At 43.1% G+C, this 23,039-nt stretch overlaps 1 protein-coding gene across 1 annotated transcript in view; it reads left to right on the forward strand.

The window, feature by feature from the left end:
- The window catches only part of mipol1 (mirror-image polydactyly 1), an 84,935-nt gene that overhangs the window by 42,974 nt on the left and 18,922 nt on the right, over window positions 1–23,039 (forward strand). The window contains exons 10-11 of the mRNA XM_038300894.1: window positions 4,552–4,748; window positions 21,849–21,902. Of these exons, the coding sequence (XP_038156822.1) occupies window positions 4,552–4,748; window positions 21,849–21,902 (251 nt within the window). The remainder of the gene's footprint in view (window positions 1–4,551; window positions 4,749–21,848; window positions 21,903–23,039) is intronic.

Consider the following 23,039-nt stretch of genomic DNA (forward strand, 5'->3'; position numbering starts at 1 on the left):
GCACTGCTTTCCCCTCTGGTGGCGCCGGACGGTTTGCCAGAATCGCTTTGAGGCCAACCGATAGTCTTTTTCCATGGCCTCTCCGAACTCCTCCCAGGCCCGAGATTTTGCCTCTGCATCCGCCCGGGTCGCGACACGCTTGGCCTCACGGTACCTGCTTGCTGCTTCAGGAGTCCCACAAGCCAGCCAAGCTTGATAGGACTCCTTCTTCAGCTTGACAGCATCCCTTACTATCGGTGTCCACCACCGGGTTCGGGGATTGCCACCACGACAGGCACCGCAAACCTTACGGCCACAGCTACGGGCAGCCGCATCGACAATAGAGGCAGAGAACACAGCCCATTCGGACTCCATGTCTCCAACCTCCCTCGGAACCTGAGAGAAGCGCTCCCGGAGGTGGGAGTTGAACACGTCCCTGACCGAGGGTTCCACCAGACGTTCCCAGCAGACCCTCACTACACGTTTGGGCCTGCCGAGTCTTTCAGGCTTCCTCCTCTTCCAGCGTATCCAGCTCACCACCAGGTGGTGGTCGGTGGACAGCTCCTCCCCTCTCTTCACCCGAGTGTCCAAGACATGCGGCCGAAGATCAGAAGATACGACTACAAAGTCGATCATCGACCTTCGGCCTAGGGTGTCCTGGTGCCAGGTGCACCGATGGACATCCTTATGCCTGAACATGGTGTTCATTATGGACAATCCATGACTTGCACAGAAGTCCAATAATGAGACACCACTCAGGTTCAGAGCTGGGGGCCCGTTCCTCCCGATCACGCCCCTCCAGGTGTCACTGTCGTTTCCCATGTGGGAGTTGAAGTCTCCCAGCAGAATGATGGAATCCCCGGGAGGGGCGCTTTCTAACACCCTCCCCAAGGATGCTAAGAAGGCCTGGTACTCTGTACTGCCGTTCGGCCCATAGGCCGAAACAACTGTCAGAGTCCTCCCTTCGACCTGAAGGCGAAGGGATGCGACCCTCTCATCTACCGGGGTGAACTCCAACACGAGACGGCTGAGCTGAGGGGAGACAAGCAGCCCCACCCCCGCCCTCCGTCTCTCCCCGCGGGTCACTCCAGAGTAGAAGAGAGTCCAGCCTCTCTCAAGGAGCTGGGTTCCAGAGCCCTGACTGTGCGTAGAGGTGAGCCCAACTATTTCTAGCTGGTATCGCTCCACCTCCCGCACAAGCTCGGGCTCCTTCCCCGCCAGTGAGGTGACGTTCCACGTCCCCAGAGCCAGTCTAAGCGCCCGCGGATCAGGTCGCCGAGGTCTCCGCCTCTGACTGCCTCTATGCACCGGTCCCTCATGGTTCCCCCTGCAGGTGGTGGGCCCACTGGGGGATGGCCTCGCGTCGCTCCTTCGGGCTGGGCCCGGCCGGGTCCCGCGAGGAAGAGCCCGACCACCAGGCGCTCGCCGACGAACCCCAACCCCAGGCCTGGCTCCAGGGTGGGGTCCCGGCTCCGCCGTACCGGGCGACGTCACGTGGCTCGCTGTAGTCCTCGTCATAAGGGTTTTTGAACCGCTCTTCGTCTGACCTGTCACCCAGAGCCTGTTTGCCTTGGGAGACCCTACCAGGGGCATTTAGCCCCCGACAACATAGCCTCTGGGATCACTCAGGCGCTGAAACCCCTCCACCACGTTAAGGTGGCGGTTCAAGGAGGGGCTCTGGGTCATATGACGGAGACGGACCAACCCCCTGAGGTCACAGAGAGGCATCGCTACGCAGCAGCAGAGGAAAAATAATCTAAATCAGATTAAGCTGGGGTGTAAGTCCCAGTTCTATACCAGATTTAGTTGGGGGGGCAATGATTTTACTTATGGCGGTGTTCTGTCAGATCAGCATACCCCATCAGACCAGCATACCCATAGTCAATATGCATGCATGCAAGACGTCAGATTTGCATTTATCTCTTTAGTTTTGTATGAAAAATTGACTTCAAACTACCTCAATGAGCATATATCCCTTTAGTCCTGTCCAAAAAATACACAATTTAAGGTCAGATCGCCATCCATTTTAAAAAACACCAAAAAGTAAGTAGTTAAATAGCTTTTTGTGCATGACTAAAGGGATACACGCCCGTTGAGGTAGTTTTAAAACTTTTTTTGGTGTACAAAACTAAAGGGTTAAACTAAAGGGATAAATGGGTATTGGGTCTGCTGGTCTGAACGCTGTATGCTCATCTGACAACAGCAGCACAAATAAAAAGAAACAAAAAAGGGGTAATAGTTCATTTTTCTGAAATATGTGAAGAAAAGAGCATTTTTCTGCTCTGCATTCCTTATATCAGATAAAAACCATCATCATATCATAACATTGCAAAGCTAAAGGTGCAACAGTTGAAGTTTTGCAACAGTTTAATTATAATTTATTTATCTTATTGTTATTTATTTTATTCAAATTGGGCAAGGACCAGTTATAGAGGGGCGCTGGCCCCTGTCTAGAGCTGCCCATAGGTCAAAGGTTACACTGTTTCTTGAACAGGGGTGTGATTTTTATACCAGAACATTTCATATTCGATCTCTAAAAGGATCTAAAACCTTTTTAAGGATGAATCTGATGTCATCGCTTCATTGATGCTCTGGTTTGTAACTTTTCTCAAGTTTATTTAGCAGTTTTATTCACATTAGAAGCGTTAAAAGAACAGATGTCTTTGTTTACCAGCTGATGGGCCTTTTTGGCTCCTGAGGGCCAGATAAGTTGATAAGTGTTCCAACTTTAGCTTCTTGATTGTTGCCTTGTGGTTTTGTTTCAGTATTTCTAAATAATGATCTTTCCTCCTGATGTCATCAGTCCCTCCTGCTGTTAAAGACCCCAGAGCATAATGCTAACACCTCTGTGTCAGTTGGGATGTTATTTACAGGCTTGAAATTTGGTCATTCTGGTCAAACTCTTCCATTTAATCCCAACCGACCCTGAAAGTCTTTAATCCCGGTTGTGTTTGTTGTTTGGATGCTAATCTGGCTTTTGGAAATCCATAATTCTCCTTGGATATATTGGCTGATTTCATCATTTTTCCAGGGTGTACTCAAATACATAAAGAAGTAATGAGTTTAAGAAGTTTCCTTTTAAAGAATCCGTGGGTTTGTTAAATGAATGTCTTGAATAGTGTGAATCTGGCCTCAGCAGATGGCCGCTCACACTGAGCCTGGTTCTGCTGGAGGTTTCTTCCTGTTCAAAGGGAGGTTTTCCTCTCCACTGTCGCTACAAGCATGCTTAGTGTGAGGGATTGCTGAAAAGTCATTGAGTCGATGCAATCAGCTGATTTTCCCAAGATAGAAAACCACTTGTTGGATCATCTGACTGGATGATCTGGTGAATTGGAAAGTGACCTGAGATGAATTGACGCTATAGAAATAAACTGAATAGAATTGAATTATTCTATTGAAGGCTGACAAAGCCATGATGTCAACATCTGGACTTATAAAAAGCTCATTATAAAGGCAAAAGTCGTTTAAATGTAATGAATGTAATTAGGGATGCACAATATAATCGGCCCCCTATCGGTATCGGCCTGTATCGGCCTTAAAACTGAATATCGGACATCGGCCACCCCACCTATATTTAACCCAATATTTGATCAGCTTTTGAGTTTCTAAAGTCTAAAAAAAGAAAAAAATACTACTTCTTCTTAAAAACTTCTAAAGACGAGGGAAAAAATATTGATGCATTAAAATATCCCAATATCTTCATATGCTGATAAATTGCCATTTAAAAACACCATATCAAACTCTTTTACTAATGAAATATTGCTATATGTCATCGTTATGCTACGAAATCCCCCGAAAATCCACGAAATTTTGCCATATTTTTATATGTTGATATATTGACGCGGTATCGATCTATTTTACTAACAAAATCTCACAAGAATTTGAAAAATATCACGAGAGTTTGTAGCAGAACGATGAAATTTCACGAGATTTTAAAAAGTAAAATAGATCGATACCGCGTTTTTAAAAATCAATTTGATATCAGCATATGAAAATATATTTGAGTATATTATTTTTCAAAGTGTCAGAAATGGATAACAAAACTGCTATTTTCAATGACTACTTATTTTTGTCCAGCTTTAACATCGGTATCGATATCGGTTATCGGCTACATGAGTTTTAAAATATCGGATATCGGCCAAAATCCCAATATCGTGCATCCCTAAATGTAATAATATTCTTCTATTGTTTTTTTTTTTTATTAAAACAGGAAGATTAAGAGTTTAGACCTGAAATGTTGTTTCCTTTCCTACAGTGAATGTGTGGCTTTAACTGGATGATGAGGTTATTGCCAGTAATCATGTCTCAGCATCTGTTTATGATGGAAAATGTCTACCTTTGTTAAAAAGTTTAGTCATTCCTGTTTGATGAAACCACAGAAGACCAAAGGTGTTTAGGATCTCTGAAGGCTCTTCTGTAGAAAGCTCATTCCTCTATCAGAGTTGATAAAAAGAGGAACTGATAATGTGCTCCTCTACTTTCAGGTCAGACGATATCAGTCTGCAGGGCGCTGATATGGTGAGCTCACCCTGCACCTTTACAAACCACCACTGTGGTTAAAACTGACCCGAGTTGACTCGGTGCTCTCTGTTTCTCAGGACATTCAGGATCTCCTGCGGCGCGTCTGTGAGGCTGACTCCGTCCATGAAGTGCGTCAGTTCGGCTCGGCTTTAGTTCAACATCTGCAGCTTGCTCAGCAAAGGAGAAATGATATCACAGCCCAGGAGATGACGGCTGTGATGGAGGAGAGGGACAAATCTGTTGACAAAGTGAGTCTTTCCTTTTCCACAGCATGTTTGTTTTTATCCAGACAAACATTAGGTGAAAGCAAAGAAGCACTTTTCCTACGAAAACAGTCCTGATGTGAAAAAAGTTTTCAGGTTTTTTAAAGAACCACCATAAAGACATACGGATATTTCTTTTTAGGTTTTTCTTCATGAGTATTTGTTAAATTCTCAGTTTAAAGCTCTGATGATGCGTCGAAGTGTTTGTGTTTCGTTTGAATGGAATCAAAGGCTACGTTCGCACTGCAGGCCTCGATGCTCAATTCAGATTTTTTAGGGAAACACATTTTTTTGTGTTGCCGTTCACATATCCAAATATATGCCACTTGCATGTGATCTCCTGTGTGAACTGCATTCATACAGCTTAAGTGTCCTGCATGCTCAGTAGAGGACATAATGACGTCACAAGCCAGCGTGCTCTCTGTTTAAACAAGTAAACATAGATGGTAATGTTGGAGCGCATATAGCGATCTTTCCCAACCTGAAAACTCAATCTTTTTAAGATGGTTAAATATTATTACTGCTCTCCGCATCATCGTCCGCCATGTTTGTTGTTTTTTTTCCTGCTTCTGCTTAGCAAGATGCACAATAGTGACCTATGTTGAGTATTAATGGCTTTCAGGTCAAATGAATGCGGCCTGGCTGTTCAGAAACAGGTCACATTTCAAAAAGATCAGATTCATATTAGATTCAGGACCACAAAGCCAAGTGGCCTGGGTTGCATTGGAAAAAAATCGCATCTGAGTTGTTCAGACTGTCATGAAAAGATCTGATCCAGGTCGCATATCGGCAAAAAAATCGGACTTGGGTCACTTCAGGCTGCTGTGTGAACGTAACAACAATGTTTAATTTTTTATCTATCCAAGTTATCTATCTAGTTTATCTAAATAACAGGGTCGATTATTAATTCATCATGATTAATTACATTTAATAAAGTATTTTCAATCCAAAAACATTTTTTGCTTCTAATTCATTGAATAAATGAACACAGCAGCATATATTGTTTTTAATTCATGAGTTCCACGTTTTTTCCACGGAGGTTCATTTCTTTTTTATCATTTAACTTTTTATTGGTATTTTTTTACTTTTTACATATACAGTGTACATGAACATCTCACATTCAGCTTAACATAACATAAATCTTTCACTTGGGAGCTATTCCTCTATTTGACCTTTGTTCCGCCTAGTTTATCTATTTCTTTATCTTTGTCCCTGTCTTTTGTCCTGAATGTCGTCCATTTGCTCCTCTTTTCTTCCATTTGAGTTTGTTGAATTCTTAGACGATGTGTCAGTTTTTCCATAACGTAGATTTCTTCTATTATTCCAGTCCATTGTTCTTGACAAGGAGGGTCAGCCTGTCCCCAGTTCCTGCTTTTTTGCTATCTTAATCAGATCCCATCTTTTACCCTTACTTTGATATTGTTCAAATTGCAAAGATATAGTACCACACTACTGATAGGAATATCACATCCCAGAATCTTCTTCAGTTTCATGTACATTTTTACATTTTTCCAAAATTGAACAACTTTAGGACAGTTCCAAAATATGTGAGAATGATTGGTGCGCATTGATCCACTATTACGCCAACACCCAGTGTTTGCGTCCTTATAACAGAGGTTCATTTCTACCACAGAACTATGACGGTAGATTGACGCTTAAAGCTTTGCCTTTAAGAGTTTAACATTTGCTATTTGGCAAACAAACAACATTTAGCGCATTTAAATGGTATATTCCACACTGGGTACTTTTTCAAAATGTAGCATATATTATGCTACATTTTGAAATATTAAAACAAAGAGGACCTCACGGCATAATTTAGTCTGTGCAGGAAAATTCCTCTGGGATTATGCAGACTGCTTGTAGCAAAAACTTCCTCATTCAACCCTCCTCTGGAGGAGCCGGCTGAGTTTCCACGCCCCGTCCTCCCAAATGCCACGCCCCCCAAACCCGCAACAATGACAACCAGTCAGAGTTTGTAAAGATACTCAGGAAGCATGAAATATTAATGAGATGAAGCCCTGAATACTGGGCTGCTACAAACCACTCTGGATCGCTTTTTTCCCCCTGATGACATCATCAGGGGAATGACTTTCAAACAGGGCATTTTGAGCACAAGTGAGGTGGAGAAAGCTTCAGGCTTCAAAGGCTTGAGGACGGATATGAATGTTAGACAATATTTGTAATGTGAATTTAGCTTAATATGGAAGACGGTTTCTAAGACGAGAAATCCATGTTCCCTCCTGTTTCACCTGGTTTTTTCCTTTGAAGATGTAGACTTACATTGTTAGCTCTAAGCCCTTCATGTGGTCAATGTGGGCATGCCGGTGAAATAGTGCTGCAGCTGGATGCTGAGATTAATGTTTGCTGCCCCAAAACGAGTCACTCCTAGATGCCTGCAGTGGACCGAAGCTTGAGTTGCTGCTGGTGCTTCAGATTCATGGATGGACAAGAAAAGGCGAGTACAAAGGTTCCCACTTAGAACTTTAGTATGTATGGAAACAATTGTGGTGAATTTCATTCATTATTATTGTATGTTTTATTATTCAGTTCCTGTGGGCGGCCTACAGCAGCAGGCTAGAGGAGAAGGAGCAGGCAGGTTGGAGACAGAAGTGATAGGTGAAAGAAAGCTCCAAGAAGGAAAGTTAATATTATCAGGGAGCTGGTGAGTCCTGATTGGATGTGTTTGGAGATGGTGGCATCAACAGGAAGGGCTGCAGTTGGCGGAGCATTTTTTGGTTTGTTTTAGGAGCCAGAGGGAATCGGATCAGACATAAAAATATCAGAGGGACAGCTGAGGATGTTTGAAGCCATGGTGAGAGAGCGAACAGCCAGATATTTGGGACTTGTTCACAGCAGGGGTCAAAGGTGGATCGGCTACAGAGGAGGCAGATAGAGAACACACAGCGATGCTTGGGATGGGGAGCAATGGAGGGAGATAGACTGCTGTGGCGCCCCCTGTAGGAAGCAGCCCAGACGAGACGCCAAAAAAATATAAATCTAAGTCAATGTTTCTTAAAATAAGCATGGCATGGCATGGCAAGAGGGAGAAAAAAAAAAGATATTTAAAAATTCTTTGCAAAATTTAAAAATTGGGAAATTATTTTTTTTTATTTCACTATTGGGCATATTTGGATTTTAATTTAACTATTTTTTAAGGCCTAATCAACACAAGTTCATGGAGGTTACGTTGTCATGGCAACGTCAAACAAGCTAGTGTGTGGAATCCCACACTTGGTAGCAGACTAGTAAAGTTACATAGTCCAGGGCTCGATGTTATCAATCGCTGATCGCCCGGGGCAAGTAGTTTTTATTGTCGGGAGAGTACAAATTTCAATTGAAAAAAAAAAATATTTATCACTCAAAATTACTTTAAAATCACCAACATTCGCTGAATGTTGGTGCCATTTTTGTTATATTGTACACATTCTCGCTTGATTCGAAAAAGCCGCGTGATTTTCCGCTAGATGGCGTGATTCAGCTCTTGGGAAGAGAATTCTGCAGCAGCAGGATGATGAATTTAATCTATACTATAATACACGCTAGATTAAAAATGATCAGTCAGGGATTAGGAAAATAATAATTGTATGCGCACAGTGTAAATATTCCTATCATATGGCAGTCTTCTGTACAGTGATGCAGGTCATACATTAAAAAATTTTCATTAAATTTTTTTCTCTTGGACATTGGAGTGGTGCATTTAAATGTTATAGAGCTAAACATTTTAAATTGGTGAGTAGTAGTAGGGTAAGTTTTTAACCTGTCAAGTTTTTTTTTTAGATTTTTAACATTACAATTTATATTTTTCCAAGCACACAACAGTTTAAAGCAAAGTTTAGTTTGAAAAGAATGTGCAGGAAGGATTGAAAAGCATGTTAACACGGTAATGTAGGCTTGAGTTCATTATCTGACGCATGCAGATACACACCAGGAACCTGGAAACTTACTGAATAAAAAAAAAACATTTAAAAAAACAAACATGTTTCATTAATATATATATACAAAAATGAATATTAGGAACTATATTTATCAAACATTATACTGGGCAAGTAAAAATTGTTTCTGGGCAAATGAAATGTGAAAGCCACTTGCCACGACCCTCAGAGCGCACCTGAACATTTGGACACCTGTAACCAGGCAGGATGCCCTGCCTGTACCTTCATATCTATTTGTGCAGTTTAATATTTAGAGTGTTATTTTGATCAATATTTGTTCAATAATGTTTAAATAGCACAATAGTATAATTATTTACTTGTGGTTTGCCTTTGACATAAACACAGTGACTCAGGTTCACGCCAGCTGACTAAATCTATTGTGAAGTTAAAGTATCCAACCATTCATTTTCCATCATGTTTATCCATTCTGAATTGGCGAGGGGTGCTGGTGTCTATCTCCTGCTGTCTATGGGCGAGAGGCGGGGTCCACCCTGGACAGGTTGCCAGTCCATCACAGGGCAACACAGAGACAAACAGGACAAACAACCATTCACAGACAAACTCACACCTAAGGAGGATGTAGATAAGCCAGTCAACCTGTCATCTTTTTGGACTGTGGGAGGAAGTCAGAGTACCCGGAGAGAAACCATGCATGAACAGGGGGAACATGCAGATTCCATCCAGAAAGACCCCGGGCCGGGAATCGACCTGCAGACTTCTTGCTTCAAGGCAGCAGTGTTACCCACTGAGTGCTAGCCGCCTGATTAAACTGAGCAGTTTAATTAGTAGTGCATATATTCACCTGAGAACTGATGATGTCTGTGTGTTACAGACCCTGAATGCGAGCCTTGTTCATTCTATTGGCCCATAGTCTTATTTTCCAACCGAAATTTGGAATGAATACACTTATTTCAGAATGTTTTTACAGTGTAGCTGTAATATCCACCATAGGCTGGAAAACGTAACCTATCAAATAAACCTTTACTGATGCATAGATTGAGTCAGTGACAAACGAATTAAGCAAATACAAATAAACAATTAACCTAAGAAGTTTAATCACATCTAACCAGCCCCTGTTTACACAATAAGCAATCTATGCAGAACCGTTTCCTAACTGGATTCAGATGAAAATAATCCCTGGAAGCTGTCCGTGGTTGGGATGTTGGCAGCAGTTTGATCGTCACATTAAACCGACTAGTAAATCCTCCAGGGTCTGACTGGAAACAATAGGAAAGTCTGGGCCTAGTCAAAGCCCTCATTTGGATCTCATTGTGATGCTGTGAGGTGAAATAGCTCAAAGTTAAACAAACTCTCCTCAGACTGTGGTTACCTAGACGACCTCAGTCTTTTTCATGTTTTTCTCTTTTCATTAATTAGCCAAATATGCTATTTATGTGAAGTTCAGTTAAACCCCCCTCCTACACAGAGATAAAAATAGAGTTTAATATGTGAAAATGTCTTGGTAAAATAATGTTTCGTAATTTTGATGAATCGTAATTGTTCCAGCTCAGTAAATGTTCTGGGTTCAAAGGTCAAACAGTGATACAGTGAAGCAGCTGCTGTGTTTCTAAGGTTATCTTTTGGTCTTTTAGCTGTTCTCCTTAATAAATCTGCCTCAATCTGCAATAATAAATCTAAAAACAACTTAATACGTTCTGCTTTATTATCTTCCTGGAGACTGATCTGTTTCCTGTTAATGGAATCTTATTTATTTCAAACTTCCCAAAGCTACAATTTTCTTTTTCACTTGAAAGTAGAAAATCCTCATTTTCTTTTTCCCTTCTCTCCTCTGGAGGCTGATTATGATCAAAGTTCAATTCTCAGAGTTTATTACCAAAACCTGCGGAGTGTTGGATTTATTACCCACAATTTATATACGGCTCTCTGTGGGGGTGGGGTTGAAATCAGCAGAAATGAAAAAGGACGAGCCTGGCTGTTGGTGGGATATGAGCGAAATAGAGTCGGCTGGCTGAATGTGGAGATTGGTTGGGCTCCCAGCATGCCGTGCGGCGGGTGGTGGGCTCAGAAGCCCCGCCTCCTTCTGATATTCCTCAGATGAAAAAAAAGCATCAGATCAGGAGCCTTTATCTGTTTCCTTGCTGTGAGTGACAGGGTGCGGTAACCATGGTTACTTGAACGGCTCCAGCATCGTCAAACAGCAGTGGTAACCAAAGCAACTGGCTTCAAAAGACGATGGGAGGGGCAGAGGAAAGGAATGAGAAAGTTTGCAAACAGTAAAACTCCTTCTGAGTGGAGGAGCATCAGCTGTATCTGCAGCTCTGCAGAGCAGACGCTCAGATATGCTGGCTAACCAGCAGAGCCACAGTCCCACCAGGAGCAGCATTATGACCACAGTCAGAGTCCAGCGCGCTCGCTTTACGATAGTGGTCCAAGGAATGGACCTGCTATGCGCTCTGACCCAAACGGCTGAAGAAGTTCATGCTGGTTCTGATGGGAGCTGCTCAGAATAAGGGACGGTCAGGGTCTCCATGCCCAACACCTTCACAGTTCACTTCAACAAACCTATAAACGAACCAGTTCAAGTTCATTTGGTAAATTAAGCCACGATGTATAGAAAGAAATGGAAAACACTGGATGCAGTCCAGGTATTCTGGATGTGCATTCAAGCCTTTATTTAGCCAAATGACACAGAACCTCAGAAACATTCAGGAACATTCAGGTTCTGCTGAAAAGATCCAAAATGATTTTTTCCATTCCTCAGTCAGTAGCAGATATTTCCACAGATAGCTTGGATGCTTTAGCTCCACGAGTGGCTTTAAATGTGGACGTGGCTGACGTACGGGCTTGTTTGTTAAAGGTATACTGGAGGATGTTGTTTTTCCGGATGGATCATCTAAATAAGTGGTCCTCTTAAATGTCCATCATTCTGGTGATATGTTTACGTCAGGCCGTCCTACGTGCTCGTCCCCTTTTTCACTTGAGTCTGACTTAGTGGAAAAATAGCAAATCTTCTTTTGGAAAGTTAGCTTGTATGAATGATTCAAACACCAACTTTTAAACTCTTGCACGCATTTAATAGGCATTCTCTCTGTGAAGTGGGTACAGGGTTGTGCTTTTTTTTTTTTCTTTTTTAGTAAAGAGTACTTTTCAAAAAATTGCAGGAATCCTCCACAATACCTTTAAGCAAGGGCGTAGGTTTGATTTCAACTTTGGTAGGGACACTATTCTTCAGTTTCATTGGTCCTCTGCAAAAATATGCATGCTCTATTTTATGCTTAATGTGAGCTTCAGGGCTCATTTTGTTTAAAGAGAACAGCAGCATTTCTTGCTACATTAATACAAATCTTATAAGCACTACATGCACTAGATGCTGTTTATCAATATTTAAAGCTTAACTGGCTCTGATGAATGTGGAATTAGGACTTTTTCCACTTTGAAAAGGATTGCATTTAAATTTACCTGCCACTAAGACAGTGTCTGTTTAACCAAATATCGTCTATAATATGTGGATTTATCCTGTGTTTTCTTCTGAAGATAGAGAATTGTGCAGAGGTAAACAGGTAAAACCCACTCTTATTTTTTTTATCTAATACTGTATGCTCTCTCTCGATCATGCAAAATAATACATTCAAGGGACGGCAAATAAATGTATTGTATTTACATGTGCACTGGAACTATAAGAGGAACTGACACAGCATTTAAAATATTAACATTAGAAGTTGTACATCTGGGCTGTAGTTACTCTGTGTAGCTAATTTCATGTATTTTATCTATGGCTGAAACAATTAATCATATTTACAAATTATTTAAATAATCGTGAACTAATTTAGTAATTGATTAATTGTTAACTGGAGTGTAGGGCCACTAAAATGTGCCTTTAGCCGACAGAGCGACCCACTTAGAGCAGGAATTATACCAAGATTGTAAAAAATATGTAAACATTTTGCATTTAAGAAGTAAAAAAAAAAAAGTTTTTGTCTGTCAATATTCTCCATCCAGAACTCCTCCAAAGAAAACGTTTAAACGTTTCTGTTTCACCTGGTTTCATTTCATAAAAGATCTTCTTTAAGAAGCCTTTGGCTATCTGATTAAAAGATAAAATAAAAGAAATCCTAACGTTGTTAACTTACATTTCTCAAGTTCCACAAATCAATAAAACTCTCTCCTGCTTCTTTACAGAACTCCAATCAGAAGCTTTCGCCTGTTTTAGCTTACCGTAGATAATAAGTTTTTTTTTATTCGGACTAGTTTCGTAGCCCAATATGAATTTATTTTAGCGTCTTTTTTTTTTTCGCGCTCCAAGCACCCGCGCGCGCACACATACAGACTAGAAAACACGCAATCAGAAAGAGAGAAGGCGGAACTTAAGGCAGAATAATCAGAGAGTTAAACCGCGCAGCACAGTTGATGCGCTGCTATGTGAAAGGGACAGGAAAGAGCAGGCAGCTGCAGCTACCAGGCAGAGGAGCTGGGAGAGGAAAAGAAGCGGCTGCTGTATAGTAAATTATAAACATGTTGTTTACATCCAATTATTGGTAGGGACAAATAGGTCCGTCCAAAATTTTGGTAGGGACATGTCCCTATGGTCCCTATGCAAACCTACGCCCATGCCTTTAAGTCCCGGTGGGAACAATTTGCAATAAAATGTGAGTTTTTTTTTTTTGTCCCAGTCTTCCTTTGTTAGTTGATCAAACTCTAAACTGGCATCAGAAATCCCAGCGGATGAGTCATAATGGAGCAGACTGGTACTCGCAGCAGACATGCTGCTCTGTCAGGCTGTTTGCTGTAAAATCTGACGTTATCCAATGAAAAGTGTCAGCCAGCTGACCTGCATACTCCTTGAACACCCGCCCAGGTATGTTATTGGGGCCTGGGGCCTTCCGCAGGACTCTCCTCAGAGTTTTCCTCACTTCAACTATGGCATCAGAAATCCTCCTCTCCCTGATGGGGGGCTGTTTAGTGCCTCAAACCTTCTCAAGAAGTTGTTTAGGCCATTTAAGCCCACTTGCAGTCCTCAGTGCCTTTCTGTCACCAGACTTAAAAAAAAGAGAGTTACAGAAAAATATACTGTATCACAGCTCCAGCACATATCTCAATGTGCAAAACGTGAATGCTTTAATGTGAACAAAAAGTTGGTCCTGAAAGGTCGAACATCTCATGATTTCCAGAGCAGCACTCTGGTCAAACTAGGATTCTTACATAATAACATCCTACATGTCGCATGAACAAGTTTTTTATTTTTCATCTTCATTTTAAGAAGTAAAAATCACTTAAATTAAAAGTAAACTCCTGTAGGAAGTAAACTCTTAAATTAAAAGAGTAAACTCTTTCCTACTAAAGAATCAACTTTTTTAAGAAGCATTATAACTTGCCACAATGCTTACTTTATGATGGATGGATGGATGGATGGATGGATGGATGGATGGATGGATGGATGGATGGATGGATGGATGGATGGATGGATGGATGGATGGATGGATGGATGGATGGATGGATATATGTTTAGCATCAGTGTTAACATCTGTTCCTCACAGTGGTCCTCAGTGAACTCAGCGGGTTTGTGTTAATGGCCAGACACATGGAAAATTAGAGAGAGCATTGATTGAGGTTCTGTCACTTTCCAGTCTCCTGTATATATTTCTAGTTAGTATGTTATACTGAGGTTTGCAGGACTGTTCATGAGCTGCTATCAAGGATTAAGACCCAGTATTTCAGTGCATGTTATTAGGAGAAGAGTTTTGGTAACGTAACCCTCAGCTGTCGTTAGGTATCTGGACAGTCCAACTAGGGGAAAGTAGTCACATAATGTTTTTCTCACATACATATAACCCAGAGGATTGATACTGCCTGCAACAACCCACTCTAAATCCCACTGTTTTGATTAGAGTAAACTTACCTACCCGTCTATCTACTGATCTACCCGACTACCTACTGACCTACACACAAACCTACTGACCTACTCGTCTACCTACTGACCTACCCGCCTACCTACTGACCTACCATCTACCTATTGACCTACCCTCCTACCCATCTACCTACCTACTGACCTACCCGCATACCTAATGACCTACCCATCTACCTATTGACCTACCCACCTACCTACTGACCTATCCATCTACCTACTGACCTACCCAGGTACCTACTGACCTACCTGTTAACCTACTGGCTTACCCTTCTACCTACTGATCTACCCGTATACCTACTGACCTACCCAGCTGCTATCCTACTGACCTACCCGTCTACCTACTGACCTACCCGCCTACCTACCTACTGATCTACCCATCTACCTACTGATCTACCCAAGTACCTACCTACTGACCTACCCACCTACCTACCTACTGACCTACCAATCTACCTACTGATCTACCCAGGTACCTACTGACCTACCCGCCTGCCTACTGACCTACCTGCCAACCTACTGACTTACTCATCTACCTACTGACCTACCCGTCTACCTACTGACCTACCCGCCTACCTACTGATCTACCCATCTACCTACTGACCTACCCTTGTACCTACTGACCTACCCGCCTACCTACTGATCTACCCGTATACCTACTGACCTACCCAGCTGCTATCCTACTGACCTACCCATCTACCTACCTACTGACCTACCCATCTACCTACTGATCTACCCAGGTACCTACTGACCTACCCGCCTACCTACTGATCTACCCATATACCTACTGACCTACCCAGCTGCTATCCTACTGACCTACCCGTCTACCTACTGACCTACCCGCCTACCTACTGATCGACCCGTCTACCTTCTGACCTACTGACCTACCCTTCTACCTACTGACCTACCCATCTACCTACCTACTGACCTACCCATCTACCTACTGATCTACCCAGGTACCTACTGACCTACCCGCCTACCTACTGATCTACCCGCCTACCTACTGATCTACCCGTCTACCCTCTGACCTACCCAGCTACCAACCTACTGACCTACCCACCTACCTACTGACCTAACTCCTTCACTTCTTTTAGGAAGCTAGTCATAATGTTAAGCCTGCACTGTCTACATGTAGAGGAATAGTTAACCAGCTTTTAGCCCAAACGTAACAAATAAGAACATGGTTTACTAAAACTCTGTGCTCTAAGGAGATTTGAAGCTTGTCAAGTCTTGGCTGCATAAAGAAAATAAGAAATGACAAAATGAGATCAAGTTAAGATGCGGTGTATAGAACTGAAATGTAAAATCTGTATCAGGACTAAGATTTTATTCCTTCTGTAGTCTCTGTGGGATGAGTGTGCTGCCGCCTCCTCATGTTGAACTCTGCAGCTCTAGCGGCTTCATACGAACAGACTTCAGCTGTTGTCTGAGCTGTACCTCTGACCCACCCCTCATTCGCACATGTGGCCTCACATTTTAACCTCCCTCCGATTCCTGCCTCCTTCAGCCTCACCAGCGTATCAACTTTACTTCCAGTGACCCCCACCAATAACACTGCTTCACTGTCTTTTAACAACCATCCCCATTACGTTAACACCACCCCTCAATGGTAACACCTTAATCCTGCCTTCATTCCAGTTCTGCGCCGCAGTGAAATATGTTTCAAATGCTGCCATAATCCTCAGAGAAGAAGAAGAAAGAGCACTCCACGCTGGAGGATCCCTCCCCTCCCCATCCTCTCCACCCCTTGTTGCTCGCGGATTCCTCATTCCCTCCTTTCATCTCTCAGGGATTATCTCCCCCAGCAGCTGGGGGTTCTGGGAAATATTAGAAAGAGGGGGTGGGTTATTCCTGAGCGCTCCAACCCGTACGCCAGATGGAGCTTCCTGCTCCTTTCTGAATTGATATCAGGTAATTACAGGTTATCGCAGCTCATCTGGAGCTGCTGACCACCTCACTCCCTGACAGGAGCCCCAGAAGCAGACATACAGGTTGATTTAAACACAATTACCCCGAACGACCAGGAGGACGGAAACAGCTGGAATCACTTGTTGACAGGTGCATGAGACATTAGAGCTCTTTATTCCACTTTTAATTAGTTTTTAGCAGCAGCAATACAGAATAAATCCATAAATTAGCTTTTTACAACTTCAATAACTTGTATAACTTTAATAAGTATGAATTTGATTAAGAGCACTTGAATGAAAACTGAGCGGCTCTTTGTAGGAACCGCAGGCTGTTCTTGTTCTCCCTGATTTTAATAATGAATCCCCTCTAAGCTGAAAAACTTTTCCTTTTTGTTTCTAAATGAGATCAGTGGCTGAGGTTTGATCTTGGTCTTATAGCCTCATTTCTGACTCCTGCTGTCAGTGCAGAGCAGGTTGGGAGGGCTCAGAGCGCTCAGAGCTGTGTCGTTCTGACATGACGGTTAGTATCAGGAAACTCAACCCTAACTGTGACCAATTGAGCTGCAGACAAGCTGAGTTACCACACAGGCTTTGGACATAATCCAGTGCCCTGAGTCTTTAAACTCTCCTTCCCCAAATCAACACGGATTGTTCCAGAGCAGGAAGCTGAGATGTTGGTCAGCGATGCGTTCTGAACGCTCAGAGCGGCTCCAGCAGTACGGACATGTCTCTGGTGGATGACGGTCGGATTCGGTGGTACTTCATCTAGGTGGGCAGAGAGCAGCAGTGCTGGTAGGGGGGGGATTTACCTCTAGGCAATACTATGCATTTGCTTAGGGCCCCAACTTCCTGGGGGCCCGATAAAACTCTGTTTACATGTGTGGTTAATACAACTATTCCTTATTTGTGCACATTATGTTTTTGATAAAAATCCTTCGGCTAAAATGCCATCAGAACGCTTATAAGTGTGTCTCGGCCACCCAAACCCCGAGCCCCCCCCCCCCCCTTCAGTGTCCCCATATTGGATCAGTCCATTTGCTGCACATGTTCAGAAAGGTCCAAACAGGCAGCAGCAAACCATTTAAAACAAACAATGCAAAGAGCACTGTTGCCTTTTTAATGGACAATAGGCCTACAGAAAAGGGGGTATTAGAAAGGGGGAGAGACATGCGGGAAAGGACCACAAGCCAGATTCAAACCCGGATCGCCCGCATCGAGGACTAAGGCCTCCATACATGGGTGGTGTGCGCTAACCACTGTGCCACCAAAGCCGCCCCAACTTGGCTCTAGTCACTATATTTAGCGACTTTTCAGACCCCTCTAGCACTTTTAGTTTAAAAAAGTGCCTAGCGGAAAATCTAGCGACTTTTTTCTGCTACTGGAGACTTTGGTGACAACATCTAAAAGCAGCGAACTCTGCTCTCCAGAGCAAGTAGATTGGTAACCCCGCCTCCTGCTCTCCTCTATCTTGTCTGCTGTCATGATTCATGCAGCTATTATTTCATCCAAATGAAAAATGGAGAACAGATAAGCAGATCATGGCTTGTCTACAGTGAAAAGAAGGACTGGGTTATTTACTTTGGCCTTTTTGGAAACACAGGAAGGAGCAATCAGCTAAGTGAGCTTAGTGCTTGGAAAAAAGTCTTTTCATTCCTTTAGAGAAAAGTCAGCTGAGTACAAAACAGAGAGGAAAACAAGAAGAGAGGGACAAAACCTAGAACAAATAATGGATGTCTATTCTATTAACATTTCTCTATGTGTAGAATGGGTCTATTTTATGTGTTGTCTTCTCAATTCACAGGGCCCCCTGCCTGTCTTTGTCTAGGGCCCCAAATTTTCTAAATCTGCCCCTGAGTGATGTGGAGAGACGGTGACAGGGGGGTCTGTTCTGGATAGGGGGGGACAGCAAACGGTCCCTCTAGTCCAAGGTTTGGCAACCCAAACTGCTGAAAGAGCCATATTGGACCAAAAAAACGAAAAACAAATCTGTCTTTAGCCACAAAAATGTTAAAGTCTTCTATAAGCCTCATATGGCGACACTAAGTTTATTAGCTCACTATAAAAAAGGACTACCTGGGCTTAAATCTATAATAAGCATTCATGATTAAATGTTTATCTAGGAGCAAATGTCACATAAAGTGACTCTGCTTTACCATATTTAATGATTTAAGTTTAAATTCCATTACAATATTAATGTATTAGGTTTGGCTGCATAGATGAAATTATAAAAACACAATAAAGAAATCAGATTTTTGGTGTTATTTTTATTTTGAGGATTCCCATCCCTGCATCAGAGCGCTACCTGTTGGATCTATGAACGGTTTTCTATGCTTGCAACCAAACTAGCAGCAGTAGTGGAGTTTAGAGATGCAACCCGCTCCTTAAATCTACACTATATTGCCAAAAGTATTTGCTCACCTGCCTTGACTCACATATGAGCTTAAGTGACATCCCGTTCCTAATCCATAGGGTTCAATATGACGTCGGTCCACCCTTTGCAGCTAGAACAGCTTCAACTCTTCTGGGAAGGCTGTCCACAAGGTCCAGAAGCGCATTTGTGAGGTCGCACACTGATGTTGGACGAGAAGGCCTGGCTCTCAGTCTCCGCTCTAATTCATCCCAAAGGTGTTCTATCGGGTTGAGGTCAGGACTCTGTGCAGGCCAGTCAAGTTCATCCACACCAGACTCTGTCATCCATGTCTTTATGGACCTTGCTTTGTGCACTGGTGCACAGTCATGTTGGAAGAGGAAGGGGCCAGCTCCAAACTGTTCCCACAAAGTTGGGAGCATGGAATTGTCCAAAATGTCTTGGTATGCTGAAGCATTCAGAGTTCCTTTCACTGGAACTAAGGGGCCAAGCCCAGCTCCTGAAAAACAACCTCACACCATAATCCCCCCTCCACCAAACTTTACACTTGGCACAATGCAGTCAGACAAGTACCGTTCTCCTGGCAACCGCCAAACCCAGACCCGTCCATCAGATTGCCAGATGGAGAAGCGCGATTCGTCACTCCAGAGAACGCGTCTCCACTGCTCTAGAGTCCAGTGGCGGCGTGCTTTACACCACCGCATCCGACGCTTTGCATTGCACTTGGTGATGTATGGCTTGGATGCAGCTGCTCGACCATGGAAACCCATTCCATGAAGCTCTCTGCGCACTGTTCTTGAGCTAATCTGAAGGCCACATGAAGTTTGGAGGTCTGTAGTGATTGACTCTGCAGAAAGTTGGCGACCTCTTCGCACTATGCGCTTCAGCATCCGCTGACCCCGCTCCGTCAGTTTACGTGGCCTACCACTTCGTGGCTGAGTTGCTGTCGTTCCCAAACACTTCCATTTTCTTATAATACAGCTGACAGTTGACTGTGGAATATTTAGGAGCGAGGAAATTTCACGACTGGATTTGTTGCACAGGTGGCATCCTATCACAGTTCCACGCTGGAATTCACTGAGCTCCTGAGAGCGACCCATTCTTTCACAAATGTTTGTAAAAACAGTCTGCATGCCTAGGTGCTTGAATTTATACACCTGTGGCCATGGAAGTGATTGGAACACCTGATTCCAATAATTTGGATGGGTGAGCAAATACTTTTGGCAATATAGTGTATCTTTGCTCTCCTCTAATTTATCCAGAAGTTCTGCAATTGCACTTTTTCTCTCACTCCCAGCTTGGTGGTGGGCTGAATATGTAGCTTGCCTTCCCTGGAAAGGCCTTTCCAAATTTGATAACTTCCCATTAAAAGCAAACATACAGGCAATTCTTACTCATTGATAATGAAAGAAAATGATTCGCTCCATTCTTTGAATCATCAGCTATCTTCCTTTTTTTCCCGTTTGGATCCATGGTCTGAGACAAACCCACCACTTTGTTTACAACAGCCACCTGCCTGGCACCTCCCCGCGCTGAAACCTGCTGCAGGGCTTGACAGAAATGTTTTCATTTATTGTTTAAATTAATTTATTAATTTACTATTGAGGTGAGGACGGAGCACAAACCGCCGTCACCGTCCGGGTTTCACCGCTGGCCGCTCCCCCACCCTTCCTGCTGCGGTATGATTTGGGATATTAAACATAAATCCACAGCCTTTGGTCTGAACGCACCTCAATGCTAAACAGATTTTTATTTTTTATGATAAATTAACAATAATAAATATTTAAGGTTTAAAATAAAAAATGATGCTTCTGCAGAAGAGCTAGGTTCCCAGCGGGATTTTGCAGTCGGTGTTCCAGTAAGGCTGCTCTATACGAGACCAGGCCAAGCAGAAGCAGTCATCCGCGGAGGACTCAGAGTAGAGCTGCTGCTCCTCCATATCGAGAGGAGCAAGTTGAGGTGGCTCGGGCATCTGGTTAGGATGCCTCCTGGACGTCTCCCTGGTGAGGTGTTCCAGGCACGTCCCACCAGGAGGAGGCCTGGGGGAGGCCCAGGACCCCCATGAAGGGACTATGTTTCTCGGCTGGCCTGGGAGCGCCTTGGGATTCCCCTGGAGGAGCTGGACCAAGTGGCTGGACCAAGTGGCTCCCTACTGAAGCTGCTAGATAAAAAAAAAACGTCTGGGAATGAAGCAGTTTTTAGTTTTTATCAACTCCAGTAGGTGAAGTTTTTTAATAGCTTCTTGTTTAATGTTTAGCTTCATTAAAAACTTCAACGAGGTTTAAAAAAGGATGACATGCAGGAAAAACTCAAGTTAAAGTTTTAATAAAAATATTTGGCAGACATGAGAGATAAAATTAGGACGTTTGTTGCATCTACATGCAAGAGACGGAACAATGGCGGAGGAATACAGGCAGCTTTAATCTGTCAACAGAACTCTTCCCAGAACCTTTGGAAGCCACCATAATTCCAGGAACTTAAAACTCTCAGAGCAAAAAGCCGTGAGACTGACTATTTCCACAGTTTCCATTCTAAGATCTGCTCGATTTTAACGGTGCTATGTGACTGACCAATCCATCCTATTTCCTGATCCGGGTAACAATTCCTGTACAGCCCTGGAGCAACGTCATTGAAATGGCTTCAACCAACCAACTAGAGGAAGATGTTTCCAGATCAGTAAATAAGAGAGGAGGAGGATCATTGGTCTGAAACTGAAGGAAGAACAGCAGAAAATGTGAGATGAAGAAAAGGTGCAGATTTTGTGGGATCAATCAGACAGCAGGAGAGACGAGAACCAAAAGGAGGAGCAGAAAGGAGCAAAGATGAACTAGACTTAGACTTTAAGGCCTTCAGTCTACAGGGAATAGGGAAGGGTGAGCGCTGTGGAGAGAATAAACCAACAGAACATTTTCTAAACATTTGGTCCAGTGCTAACTGGTCTGTACTGGTGCAGCACTTTATTTTATTCACTTGTTGATTGTGTGAGAAAGACTGACCCTTCTCTCTGTGTGTCTGCAGTGCAAATGGATGAAAGAGGACCTGCTGCAGCAGAAGGACCAATCAGTCAGCCAGGTAAACACTTCCTGATGACTTTAACTCAACCTGCTGGACATGAAGCTGCATTGCTCCTGTCGATCATTCATCGGTTTTTCCTCCTGCTTATGTCATTTCTCTCATTCTTCTGTCACTGATTACGGCTCCCATCTTTCATTTGGAAACATGTCGTCTATGTTTATCATGTTTATGATGTATAAACAGTGGAGAGGAAAAACTCCCTTTGAACAGGAAGAAACCTCCAGCAGAACCAGGCTCAGTGTGAGCGGCCATCTGCTGAGGCCGACTGGGCTACAAGGAGACAGAAGAAGAAGCATGAATACAAAAGGCAACTGTCAACCAGCTCCACAGGCGGCCCCGTCCAGGAAACACACAGCCAGGCAGACGAGCTCTGAGCCAGCTCCCATGCCAGAGGATGAAGAGAGCACATCCAGTTAGTCACAGTCAGAGAAACAGGACTACACTGGAAAACAGGCCAAGCTCCAACATCTAGAAACAAAGGTGTTGATGGCCAGATGAAGCTACTATGAGAAAAAGCAGAGAGAGCAGAACGTTAGAGATTGAACTAACAGATTCTGCAGTGGGAGAATAGAGATAGAATGAAGCAGAATGATGAAAAAGGGTCCCTATGTCCTCCAGCAGTCTAAGCCTATAGCAGCATAACTATAGCAACAGCATAATGACTGGAGTGTGAACTTTGGGAAGGTTTAACAGATGGAATCCTAAAGCACTGCTCTGTCTCTGCTTACCATCTGCACATGGGTCACACACCAAATAATTAGATGAATTAAAAGGCAGGACTGGGTCCTCAGATGAAACCCTGACGTAGAGAAACATTTTTAATTTCTGTCCAGATAAAATCTTCAGTCCTAAAAACTTTACCAAAGACAGTGAGAATCCAGGCTGTTTTATGGATCCTTTATGTGCAGATATCTCCTACCTGCCTGCATGATCCTGGCTAACATGTTTAGCTTCCTGCTAAAACCCTGCACCTGTCTCTTTGCTTAAGGCTTAAAGCTCAAAGACTAAAACACAGTAAAGAAGAAGGAATCTCAGACAAGAAGAGAAGAATGAATCTTTTTGTGCTAACAAATGTTCTCTTGCATCTCTGCATCCCTTTTTTCCTGAAATAAATTAAATTTTGTTATTAATGTA

Source organism: Cyprinodon tularosa, unplaced genomic scaffold, assembly GCF_016077235.1.
Source record: "Cyprinodon tularosa strain WSP-4 unplaced genomic scaffold, ASM1607723v1 ctg459, whole genome shotgun sequence".
In the NCBI taxonomy this organism is placed as follows: Eukaryota; Metazoa; Chordata; class Actinopteri; order Cyprinodontiformes; family Cyprinodontidae; genus Cyprinodon; species Cyprinodon tularosa.